The sequence below is a fragment of the Cimex lectularius genome, unplaced genomic scaffold (assembly GCF_000648675.2).
Source record: "Cimex lectularius strain Harlan isolate CLEC.00 unplaced genomic scaffold, Clec_2.1 scaffold25, whole genome shotgun sequence".
NCBI lineage: Eukaryota > Metazoa > Arthropoda > Insecta > Hemiptera > Cimicidae > Cimex > Cimex lectularius.
Window position 1 is genome coordinate 847,097 of NW_019392633.1, and position 14,176 is coordinate 861,272.

At 34.5% G+C, this 14,176-nt stretch overlaps 1 protein-coding gene across 14 annotated transcripts in view; it reads right to left on the bottom strand.

The window, feature by feature from the left end:
• Window positions 1–14,176, bottom strand: part of LOC106668733 (heterogeneous nuclear ribonucleoprotein L) — a 74,397-nt gene that overhangs the window by 31,187 nt on the left and 29,034 nt on the right. For all 14 annotated transcript variants that reach the window (XM_014397723.2, XM_014397735.2, XM_014397730.2 and 11 more), the window contains one exon: window positions 3,369–3,465. In XM_014397723.2, coding sequence (XP_014253209.1) covers window positions 3,369–3,465 — 97 coding nt within the window. The remainder of the gene's footprint in view (window positions 1–3,368; window positions 3,466–14,176) is intronic.

Below are 14,176 nucleotides of genomic sequence, written 5' to 3' on the forward strand. Positions count from 1 at the left end.
GAAAGCCATTATAGGAGTTGGCCGAGTATTAATAAAGCCAAGGGTATCAACCGAACGAAAAAATGTTCTAATCTGGTAAAAAGAACTAACTCAAAGCTTAAACGGAAGAATAAAACTGGTTTGGTACAAATGGCTTTGCCTCAGACCAATCTCTTTTCGCACCACGAATCAAAGACACTAAGTAAACACGTAAATTAATCTGAGCTTTTACATGGTACAAATAAAACTTCTTTTGGTTCGTTGAACGTAATTCATTTCTAAAAACAGTTTCTAACTATTGAGATTTAACCAAAATGACAATAGATTCACGGGGCTTCAGTGGCCGCAAAGATTAGGGGCTGACACAGCGCTCATCGCTATAAGGTAATGGCCCCGGGTTCGAATCCAGCAGCCCTGCGTCCAATCCGACATACATACAAATGGGCTTTTTACAACGGGCTACACCGGCACGCCGAGGGTTCATTAAAAAAAAGAAAAAAAGGAAGGGTGAGGGAGGGAGAGAGGGAGAGAGAGGGACAATATTTTTCTGCACAATGAACACGGCGAGTTTACACGCCAAAACACATACGCCATGGTCAAGCGTTTAGTATTTATGGCGCCGTATTTGAACGAATTTTAACTGTAAAAGGCAGACAACTTATTGTACAATAACTATCATTTTATTTAAACGAGGTTACGTAACTTACAATCCACATTTGTTTGGTAGTCATAATTGACTGTACTATTTTAATTAATCATCCTTTTATGTCTACGGTCTTGGTCGAGGAGAAAAAGTTACTGCCATCCCGCTCGTGACACTAACGTTTTCATCTCAACCAGGACCGGACCTCACATAAGGTACAGTATAATTAAAGAAATTTACGATATTAAATAGTAGATTGAGTGTAAATGAATCTTTTATTAGTTTAGACCAAAACATTTTTGCCTTTTTATACAAGGGTGTTTCAACTACAAGATTATATGAACGCGATGCTTGTGTTTAAAAAAAAATTTATAAGTATATCGGGTTGGAGTACAGAGCTGCTGGATTCGAACCCGGTACCATTACTGTACCATTATTTTCCTTTCGAAATCATCACACATTTAAATTATTAATATCAAAAAATAAAACAGTCAATTTCTGGAAACTGACAATTTTTAAATGAAAATATAATCGTTCTTGTTTCTACAATTCTTTTTCATTACAGACTTCCACTATTTATGAAGGATAGAAGCCGTTTAACAACTTCAATGTAATTGTGTGGATGCTTTAATAGCATCTGTGTTGATTTGGCAGTGACAGGTAGGTGGCCCCAATCCAAGATGAAAAACCTTGTTCATCGCTCATTTAACATCCTGAACAGACGGGACATATCAAAAGGAAGAAAAACACTTTCTTCGAGGACTAAAAACCTCAAGAACCAATGCCCATCCAAAACACACACGTGGGCGTTTATATAACGTCTTACATGTATATATAACATGTAATATTTTGAATGAAGCATGTTGAATGAAGTTTTTAAAAATTGAAAATATGACGGCGGCGAATTAAAAAAAAAATCAAATTTTATACGTACATATCAAATTTTGAGTTGTGTTATATCCAAGATAGACATTACATGAAAAACGAAATGATCATTTTTAAAAAAAATAAAATTCTGATTCCGAAGTCAACGATGACACGAAAGGTTGTACTAGCTTACCGACCTAACTTCCTACTAAACGATCAAAACTACTCAAAGTTGTCTAAGTGTCGAGAAAAGAGTTAAAAATAGAATCCTGCCCTCGACCTTTAAAAGATGTGTGATTTTTCAGAATCCTGCGCTCGACCTTTAAAAGATGTGTGATTTTTCACCTGGCTTCTGGTTTATAGTTATATATTATAATGGTGGTGACTTCTGGTTATTAGTTATGTATTACATGTTTTATAATTGGTGCCATTACCAAATAATGTATACTTAATTGGATCAATTAAGACCTACTCGATCAATACAAACGTATATCGATATAACACAGGGATCATGTTAACAGTGTAAAGTTTTATAAAAATGTGTCGCGGGAGAAAAACAGTTACATAAGAGAAAACAATTGGGATTACAAAATGCTTAGATATTAAATTCAAAATTTACTGTAACGCTTGACAACTAATCATTTGCTCGAAAGGTTACAGTTTACCCTTATAAAAGACGTAGTAATACTATGCTCTAATAAGAAAAGTTCCAGTAGTGTTCAAATCCTAAGTACAATATATCCTGCCATAGGTGTCCTATCTCCGCTCTGGTTTAACAATAACCAAAGAAACTGTTTCTAATCTGTAGAAATCGGAAGAAAGCCATGGAAAATTATAAATCTATTATCGCGATTTTTTTTTTAAATTACATTTCACGTACCCTTTATACGCCTGCTGCCGGAATGATAATTCTGGCTGGTATTGATCGTGTCGGTGAACCTACAGTCTGGGCGGTTATATAACCTACGCACAGACTGATGACAAAGCAACAATTGTTTTTCTTTTATATGCAAGTCGACGGTTAAAACTGAAAATATTTTATAGTTTATTTACGTATTTTTGGTCTTGCAGTAAATTAATAACACTGCCTGAACGAATAGAAAGCTGTCGACAATTCCGAACCCTAATTCGACATTAAAAAACATAAAATGGGTATTGTCACAAACTGTGTTCGAGTTAGACGTGAGAATTTTTGAGACGCAAGCATGCAATTTAAGATCTAATAGCACTTTCGACGCAAGCACGCTCCGCGATGTAAGAAACCGAATAAAAAATAAAATCTTCGTTGAACGTGAATTTTAACATTAGATATAATTAATAGATTGGAAATTTTCAATGATACAATACGACCGATGTTAAGAGGGATACACAGGAATTTAAAAATTCGGTTTTTTTTGTTTTTTACTTTTCAGTAATTCGTGAAATACCTTAACTCTCTTCGGTTAAAAAAGGCGAAAAAAAACAGTTCTCAGAAAAATATTAATTTATGCCATATTGGAGTTTTAATGGATTATTAAATGCATAAATGTTTATTTTAAAAGTCAAATTAATGCTAAGGAGGTTAATAAAAGGGAGAACCCACGAACGAAGATTAATTTGAAATTACTTTTTTGCCGACGGCAGCGACAGGCAAATGTCATTGGGTAGGGGATTCGTGTAAAATTTTGTTGGAACAAAAATAGAGTGGGGGAAAAAACTTGAAGAAAAATATTCGTCGCTTAATATGAAAAATGGCCCAGACCCCTCGATCCATGAAAAGTCGCGGACCGTAGAGGGATAGAGATTAATAGAAGTTTGAGGGGAGGGAAGCGGATAAAAACGTAGAGGTGATGTTCATAGTTAAATATACTACTAAAATAGAAATATATAGGACACATACCTTAGCAAACTCTATTTTCAGAGTGCAGCATCCCGCGTAAATGTCAGCTCCGTTAAGCGCTTCTTTCACCCGTTTGGCCGTGTCAATACTGTCGAACGTGCAAATAAATTCTGCTAAGGAAAATATTGAAAGAAGACAAAAATATTTGTCAACAGTGAACTGGATTCCTGAAACATCAACTAGCATACATTAACATTGAAAATTTTAATACAAACACAACCACATGCTGTAGATTCCAAGAAATGAGTTAACCCTTTTATATGATTGATGCCAATCTGTTACAGAGGAACGGATGTTTTTCTTCCATCCCACGTGTAACCTATCATTGTCCATGACAGGGAAACATTAAACCACTTGCTAGCTATCAAGAGTTACTTTATTTTGAGAAATAACGATAACTGTCTCATATGAACTTTATGAAATATAATAGATTTTAAAAATAACTAGATTTTCAAACAAACGATATGGTTTGTATATATTTATCGGGACACACTTTCTTTAAATTTTTGTGATACGGTTAACAAATAATATTTAGATTGATTACTAATTTTTGAACACGAGATTTGAGAAAAAACAGCCAATGTCACGGATGGGATTCAAACCCGAAGACCGTGGGTTGGCAGAGACTTTATTTTATCTCAAATCTCGTATGCAAAAATGAGTAATTACAGAATGGATATGAAACCAATAAATCCGTTATATTTGATGTTAAACATCCGGATTATATGTTTGCTTACAGAAACACGAATTAAAGAAATAAAATACAACCTACTTGTAACTCCTCATTTGTCGTACATAATATTTTAAAATACTTCAAAAGTAAAATCATTAAAGCCACCAAACATTTAAAATTGTGAAATTTCGAACACTGCTCCTAAAAAACCTAAGCAAAAAACAACATTAAACAACAATCAAAACACTACAAGTTCCCAAGGCGAGGGGAAGTAGCGCTTCTACTTCTAATTGTCTATTCTCAGGGAGTGAGAATTTTTCGGCTAGATGGCCGGCCCGCCCGGTGGGTAATGAAGCGAAAATATGAGGCTGGGTGTATACGACGATTCCTCTTTCATACCGGAGATCCGCCACATCTCACACTCGCCCCTTTTCTTTCTAATTAACCGTCAAAGATCTCGAAATATGCCGGCTCTCGGTTTATGACAGTGTCCCCACACCTGTGAATTGGGCACCTCGTAACAATAATGACAGTCTCTATGACGATAATAGGAGATAATTCACGCGTTTTGAGGTGTTTGGGTTAAATATTTTATCATACGTTTTCGAAAGGGAAATCGATTAACGTATTTAAGGAATACACTAATTAATATTAATATTCTGGATGGACAACTAGGGCGAACGATATAATGCGTGACATCTGTAATTGTTATTTTTACCTACAATCGAATATCTCGGAGAAAAATTGCAGATCTAATTTTAGGAGATATAATGTTTCCTGCCCTTTGTAATCCCAAGAGAAAACTGCCGGCATTACATGCAATATCTAGAGCCAATTTTAAGCGAGCTGCGAGCATTTCTGAAAATCACCAGGAGAGAAGAGGGGCACAATGTAATTTCAGCTTATTTGTTGAATAGCAAAGCATTTCCTGACTTGGATGGTAACAGAAATTTTTCGACGGTACTAAAAGCCCTGTATATCCCTTACAAAACGTAGTAATATATTTAAGGCAAAAATTTACATTCCAATTGTTCAGCGTTTGAATTTTTTCCGTCTAATGCCGAAAAAAATTGCAATAAAGGAGGGCCAGGGTCATATTTTCTCTTGGGTACACTTTATGGTGCAATAGACATGACATCCGGCTATAAAAGTTTTTTCAGAGGGGTATCGCAACATTCTTTCATGGTAAAATGTCCTCACTCGTTTATCTCGCGGAAGCAAAACTTTATCTGTACTCATAAAATCGAAGCCTGATTAATTAATAGGTAACAATAATTTTAGATTAAACGTTTGCTATTATAAATATAATCTCTTAAAACAGTCTGTCTAATCATTAATATTTAAATCTGTATTTTCGAGGACATAATATACAAATTAAAGAAGCAACTAAACTATATTATAAAGTCAGTGTAATACTATAATCGTTAATTGATGTAATGTAATATAAAATTAACAATCTGGTACATTCAAAAGCTTGTAAAAGGTTAATCCCCTAAATTTATAATAGTAATCTTTAGGCATATCAACATTTTAATTCATTAACTCGCAATTTAGGAGATGAGCTTATAAAAATGCTTTGTGGCAAAACGGTAAGCGTCAAATAAAGAATTATGAAAGGAGACCCTTATAACAAGTAAGAATACGAGCTGTTAAAAGCTTGTTGGAACCACAATTATTTCAATGTATCTGAACCAAGACCTATTCACACTCCATTTCGTAATGTGAGGTTTAACGTGCACTAATTTGTCTTGATCATGCTCAGGGTTGTCGAGGTATTAATGCTTTATTTTATAAACTCATAAGTTTAACCATAGATCTGCAGCACTGATTGTATGGCAACAGCTATGATTTCAATAGGAAAAATAGCCCAGGATGTAAAAGGACGTAGATGCATTAAACCGTTATTACCAACGCTAAACCGGAAAATAGTAGCTGTTCGGCAGATGGAAGGGGGATTTATACATTTTAACCGAAAAGAAATAAAGCTCAAGCTTATGTGTTATAAAAAAACTAATAGGGTCTTTCTTTATTTCACAATTACGAATATCAGGCTCTCTCGGTACGGTCTTGATTAAAAAAACAAATTCAATTGTTAGTGCCCAGCTTTAAATAGGACTACAAACCGGCATAATTAAGTTTTTAATAGATGGATATCAAATTGCTTTGAAGACCGGCTCAATCCCAGCATTGCCAAGGGCTGTTTCTCAATCAACAAAAAATGCGAGAGAGGCGCAGTAGTTAGGCGGTGGGGCAAAAATCAAATAATATTGATATCTCAAGGATGGAACAGATCGATATTTAATTTGTGAAAAGGCAATATAGCGTTTTACTAATTACTATTACTCGCGTAATGAAAAGAACACAGCTCGCCAAAGTATCCTACGGCCGAATAAAAATATAAGTTCATTTTTATTGTCCTCCTTATAAACTTTCGTGTCGGGGCGAGAACAAGTCCGTTTCATTGTGCGCACGGACAATGTACGATGTACGTGAATTATGAAGTAGGAGAAGTCTCGTGTTAATGGTGGTGCGAACTATTGTCCTCTTTAAAGCAGAAACACCATACTTGTAATCATCGATCAAAGTATGTAGATGTGGAAGCAGCTTAACGCGACAGGATGGACAATAAAAACCCATCATTTTCAGAAGAAATAACATCTGCTAGGCGAAGAATAGCTGAATTAATACGACGGTGAATTTAACTATCGACAGCATTCAGCTATGGTCGACTTTGAGCGAGATCTTAACGCCCAAAAGTTTTTACATTTTTTTGGAATATATACATATAATAAACCCCTATTGTTCAAATTTAACTTTCAATTTTAGGCTCTGAGTATGTGAATATCATCCTCAAATTAAACGTAAACGTTGTCCTCAGCGGCCATTCCGCAAACGAACAACCGTTGTTATAATTTTTTGAGAAATACGACCGGCCCCTACAGGAAAAACGAATTTATATCGCCCGGCACGGCTGAATCAGAACCAGTTAATTTTTTCCCCTACGACCTCGCCCCTTTTCACTTTATCTCTTCAACCATCCCCTGAAGGGTAGACATTGGAAGTGACACGGGCCCCATGCCACTCTTCAAAATCCGTCGACCGACTACGCAGTCCGTCTTATCGCCATGTTTTAACATATTTAACTTGATTCGAATGTAGATATGGAGGACGGATTCGACCAAAATAAACCGAACCCGAAAGCCCCAATTTTACTGAGTCGATTAAATTCCGATTTCCACTAAACAATCTTGTAATTAAAATTGTATTTTTTCAAAAGTGGCGAGAAATGGGCGATTGCATATGTTTCTGTCAAAGTATGTTTAATATCGTGACTTGAAAATGATCTGACCCAATGACAGTTTGTCCATTAAGATTGATTACTCTATATGTACATTGAACATGTATAAATTCATTTAATAAAAAAATGTACAACTTTTTGGTATGTCTATTATTCTACCTATACACTTCTGCGTTCATGCGAGTGGGAAAAATAGAATAGAAAAATATACATCCACACAAAACAGGTTCACGAAAGCCCAATGTAGAGGATGGATTTTTTATACAATTTTCATCTACATTTTGGTTCTAGACTTTCACGTCATAAATAGTTTGGAATCATGCTTCTGATTGCCAGAAACCAATTTTGAAACTTTGTATAATAAACCTTGTATAATACAAGTATTCTACAGCAAAGGAATCAGAAGTAGCATTTTAGCCTAGCAAAACAATAGACAAACCTAAGCCATTTCATTTTATTATAATTGTTAAATATTGGTTGGTCATGGTTGATGGTAGACAAATAAAAAGATATATATTAGAGAGAGACAATAATACTAGACGGCCAATGTTTTAGACACGATTTGTCTGTTGTTGGTTTAGAACTAGACACGTGTTAGTTTCACGTCTCGAGAATCGTCAAGGGATGTACGTGGTTTATGAAAATAGTCGTTGTTGGACAGGAAAGAGTTGATCCCACTTGACGTTGATTTACCGTCGGTAGAGAAATAACAAATCAAGAACGATCTACCAATAACTAATGTTTGTACTTTCTTCATATAAATAGCTTCAGCATTTTTTATGGTAAGGACGAGAAATAATAGACTTAAAAATCTGCCAACATTTTGATATGGATTTATATGATTGGTTAATAATCCAACCCTAATGATTGTGTTAACGTTAGCATTTACTGTTGTCACTATTTTAGACAAGTCACGTAAAGTCCTCAAATATGTTCAACGTTTTGAAATGTCTTATCTTACTACACTTCTGCATTCATACGATGGGGAAAAAGATTTTTTTTAAACTGCTGAAATATCAAAGGAAGACTGTCTCGGAGGAACATAATCCTACATCTTCTCTCCAAAAGCGCTTTTAGGTATAGTGTTTTCATTCGATTCATATGAATCCATTTCTACCTTCAAAACCCGCTTGCCGTAAAACTGTATGTAACCCTTTTCCTCTAGGACTATAAATTCAGTGATTGAAGTTAATCAAATTTGTGTTTCTATTTGCGTAAATGCATTATTCTATAAGCGAGAAAAATAGTCAAAATACAACAGCTAAGATAATGAAAAATAAACATATTATAATTACAATCCACTACATCGACAATCAGTATGTATTTTGAAGGATGGGACAAACCTTGGATTGTTGCTTTTTCCAAAAATGGTTAATTAAAAGAAAACAAACGGCTGGTCTATTTCGGCGATCCAGATATTGATGCACCAAACAACCTTAATAAAAGCAAAGTCACGCGTGGAATCCTGTACAGAGAAAACACTGCGGGTCGTCGTATCTGGGGTGAAAAGCGGCACCCTTTTCATTATTCCATACTGGTTAAGGGTAGGACGCAAGTAATTAGCGATGGAACATGAACGTAGAGGAGGGAGCATTCATTTACATCTGACACAAGGACATGTTGTGCTGCTGAATATTAATTACAGTACGTACGTATGGGTGGAAGTAAAACTCTGTGGGACAGAAAAATTTATACCGCGAGAAAATTTACCAAAACAGTTAGCTCAATCAAATTTCCAATTTATATTCAATAAGGTAATGAAATCTGGTATGGAGAGCACGTTCAACTTTCTGAATCTGCAGGGTTTTATTTATTCATTTATTTTTTAATAATTATCGATTTATTTATATATATTTTATTATATTGAAATTGTTAGACTGGTTTAATATTTTTGTTACTTCAGGTTTTTTAATACAATAAAATATTATTTTTAAAAAAGTAGCTTCTATTTTATCAGTAAAACAACTCGCTACTAATCATAAAACTGTATAGATTTACTCATATATATAGCACTGAACTCAAAAAAATTTGATACATGACAATAAAAAGGGCATCAAAAATCCATCAATTTTTTCCCCAGAAGACATGACATGTACCAGCACTAAAACTTATTACGTTAATATGCTCTATTATTTATTTTCACCCTATAAAATGACTTTAATCGTCACTTTTATCATCTTGGTTTTTTAAATTATTCAGAAAAGTTTGTAGAAAGGGTAGACAAGGCGCTCATCACTGTAAGGTAAAAGTCCTGGATTAGAATCCAGCGGCCCCGCATTCGAACCCGACATACTTACAAATGGGCTTTTTTTCCAAAACACCGACACCCCGGGGTTGACATGACCTCTGCTCTTACGAACCCTCGTTAAAAAAATATATATAATAAAATTATACCTCAGAATAACGTAAACAATTTAATTCCAAAGTATACTCAGACTTTTTTTTAAGTATACCCCCATATTTGTTGTTATATAGTATTAATTACAACATATTTTAACGAAAACCAAATTAAACGAGATCATCAACCAAATTCATGAGTCTTAATAAAAATTATGTAATTATGATGGTTTGACGTCTGGAGGGTAAAGGGAATAACCCAGAATTCTATGTTGTATCCGGTGTCGTGTTTATTAATTAATTGGAAGGAATGTAATTTATTAGCGTGAAAGGAAGCGGTTGTTTAACTCCCCCCGAGGGATATCGAGTACTCTGTGGGCTACTATGATATGCTATGCAGTCTGCGTAATAAAAGTAACTTATTGGCGAATGGAATGGGTACAACGAGAAGAATATCGATATATTATATTTGTTAATATATACTGGGGGAGTGAATGTGACCAGCCTTCCATATTTGTGGTGATGTATATACATGTATTGTAGGTTTTATATCTATTTTCTAATTGACAACCTGAGGTACAAATGAGAGGCTATAATTTTAGGACATCGACTGTTGTTTTATATAAAAGCAGAGTAATAGATTGACGATCAAATGGCTGCAGTCTGAAAAATACGCATTAAATACCAGAAATATACACGCAGATGGCCGGCAATGTCCTCATCTGTTGCCTATCATTAAACGATTTTCTGGTGTTTTGTTGAAATTTCGTTCAATCCATTATATTTAAATATGTTTTACTAAAACTCATGAATTTCTGATATCGTTTGATTTGGCTTATATTGAAATAAGTATATTGAATTGGTATAACGATAAAATTACTCACATCTAATTTGAAATAAACAACAAAATGCGAGTACAAAAATTGCAAAACCAAATTCCTGAACTTAGTTTTTACTTCCCTGCATTGCGTTAATTAAATTTTATGACGGTGTAAAGAGATTCTAAAACATCCAATTGTCAGTTTTCTCCTTTGCCTTGTAGCTTTCGAAGACCTCACCCAATCGACAATGCAATTTGTTAGGTCAAAAACGTTGATTTGAATTTAACGTTTACGATTTTGTTGAAGTCGTGAGGACCGGTCAAGAATAAGTATTTTAGAAAAACACCTTTTTCATTTTTTACCCAAGTTCGACTTCATTCGGGTCATCTTCAGGGCATAAAGTGTACTGGTGTTATATTGGTTTTGTTTGAAAATGTTGTGAAAAAAGCACCCATTTTAACGTTTAAGGGTTATTCTCGATAGCACTAATGGTAAGAGTGTGGTGTAATGGATGCGGTCGGATCACAACTAGAACACCTGGGAAGGACAGTTAGGCAACTTCACCACCACTTGGCCCGAGGTACCCACCCCAGTAAATAACTCGCCCACCCTTCTCACTTTCCCCAACTCCCTCCACAACCTAGGGTTGAATGCATAATGTTCGATCTACGTTCAAGCAGCTTAGACTTTCCTAATACTATCAAATATTCATCGGGACCAACGTAAATCGTTACTCCGTCAGACTTACATACATCGAACTGTTCCTACTAAACAGGAGCTCCCTTCAAAATATAACCATAGTTTGGTTTGCAGTTCTCCTTCCACATGTAATATCATGATCCAAACACCTGTACAATATTTACAATTGAAACTGTTAGGAATATTCGTCTAAGATTTTATATGCAATTTTGGTAGATGATGGTAGCCTAGCTGACGTTAAGGAGGCTGACTTAGCAGTTACTCTACGATATGAAGAAATTTTCTTTAATTAGACCACTAGGGAACCAATTACCAAATGCAAAAATGCTTTTTTAAATGATTTATGATAAAATTTTAGAAACACTTGAGGCTAGGGCTAAAGACTAGAAGTAACTCACTTACTTGGAATCCCGATACCATACAAAACCTGAAACACAGAAATGCGTCTATTTTATTCTTTTAATGTTAAAAATTAAAATAATATTCAATTAAACAGTTTCGACGACAATCGCACACGCAATTATAATATAAAATATACTTATAATTTCAATGGGGACAATTTGTTAAAACTATCTATATTCACAGCGAGAATAGGCCGACCAATTATGAGAATTTCGACGTTGCATTTTTTAATAAATAACGACAATAAAAAATATTAGAGATCAGTATTGATAAAAAAAGGACAAAATAAAATAATGTAAGACTTTTTCAATTCACGCGGGGTTTTTCCGGCTAAGAAATAGAGAGTCTGTAAAATATGCAATGGTTAATTTAAAGAAGCACGTTCTGTCTCCAGGACGAACGATGTTATTTAGCATTCGGCCTTTAATTAACCACAACTCTCATTTCACTTAGGTTTCACGTTCTAACTTATAAGTCCTCCGACGGTAAAAGGACTAATAAAAATAAGACTTCTGCAAGCACGTTCTGAGATATTAGTAACGTATGGAAAGAACATTTACATTTGTGCGATTAGAAGTTATATACAAACTCCCGATTAAATAAATGTTAAGTCAAAGTCATGCGTGTATACTGCTTGCAACGAAACATCGCCAACATCGATCGATAATAATTTCCTCTCTCGCTTAAACACAATTTCCGCTAACAATCTCCAGGGCCAGTTGCACGGCCGGAATTTCAATCCAATTACAATGTTTGGATTTCAACATTTTAACGATACAATTTAAAATTAACCTCGAGGGTCGCTTGATCATTGTACGACGGCGACAACACAAAATCACCGAGATTCGCTGTAAGAACTTCACAATAAATTGTATAAAATAATTGACTTTCATGAAAGATGAGAGAACAGATATTGAACTGAAGAACTGAAGTGGAAGAAAAATTCTCACATTGCTCTAAAGAAAAATTTCGCATTCGCTTTTTCTTGTCTCGTTTTTCCTTTTAGCTTCAGAAAATTCTTCCAGAAAAGGGCAACTTCGCAAACCAACCACCACCACTTTCCCGAACGCTTTTTCCCTTAAATGAAATATTAACCAAACCTGTCCTTTTATAAATTATAATTAATTTTAAAAATATGGTTGCTTCTTTTGAAATTAATCTAATTAATCTAGATAGTCTGTCCTGAACAGTCGAAATAATCTTTTTTTTTCTATCTTTGGGTGACCTCCGTTTAAATAAGTCACGTTCACTACCATCAACCATCCCTAACCATCACTTGGCCTTAAAAAACAAAATTAATGATATTTTTATGCTTTGTGTAGAAGGTTTAGATTCCAAGTGTCTCCTCACAAGTTAACTACAATTTGATATATTAATATATTATTTTATTTGACTACTTTGTTTCAATATTATTGAAATATTTACATTATTTACTTTAAGTACATTTAAAGAATCAACCTCCTCTGAATGCCTTAATGGGCTATAACAGAATAATAATAAAATGGAAATGAGGTAAAACTAGTGATGATCTAATCGTCGCCTCTTTTCACGAATCAAAGGAATGTAAGTCTGTCACATCCTGGAGAGTCAATTTACCTGTACATTGAGCTTAATCTCAGGACGGGGTTATCAATTGTATTTGGCTCTTCGACCGGGCATAGGAACGACAAAATGGTAGTAGCGGTCTGGGCATATAGCATTTTCGATACACATCCAACTGCGCACAAGGTGGACCGAATTATTAACATCATATAAATGCACCATTTATGTCTTACCTCTTCGCCATTTTAGGAAATCAATAGTTATAATGAATTAGACAAAAGTTGCTCGTCACCTCACTCACCCTTTCACAAGTATTCAACTGTCTGAATTCATCTTATCAAGCTTCTAATTTTAACGGTTTTTGTACAAGCATTAATACAAAGATTAAATGAAAATTTGCCTACTTGGGTTATAATGAATGCCCACCCCATTTGGATACAAATTAAATTGACCGTGTTTTCAAAATTAAACTTTTTATATCCTAAACTGCACTACGTTTTAATACTCGGGACGACTTGTAAAAAGTGCCTCGGTTTATTGTAGATCGTAAAGTTATTCTGATCTTTTAAATAAAGCTGAAACCATTTTTTTTAAAGGTGTAAGTTTGTTTTTTTAACTTCCGTTACCGAAGAGAATGCCTCAAGAGAATAATTGATTGAATTAATTATAAAACATTGACGAGATAATTCTAATCCGAACCACTTACTTCAATATTATTCTGGAATTTGTAATTAGGAATTACATGGCTAATCCAAAAGCGGATTTATAATATATAAAAATAGCCCGTGCCTCGTGATTTACTAGATTGAATACCAAATGTATCCTTGAAAAAAAATTCCAAATTTCTTAGTTTTACAAGGTTAGTTTTATTTAGTACTTTCTAAGCTACTAAACTGACTTACGTGGTAAGTGATCCCATCACTTTCAGGCTAATTACGATTTGTTATTCTGAATCCGAGAGAAGCCGCCCATGAATAATGCAGGGTTTTATGTTTCTTTTGGGAAATAAATATTGAACAGGTACGAATAAATTAAC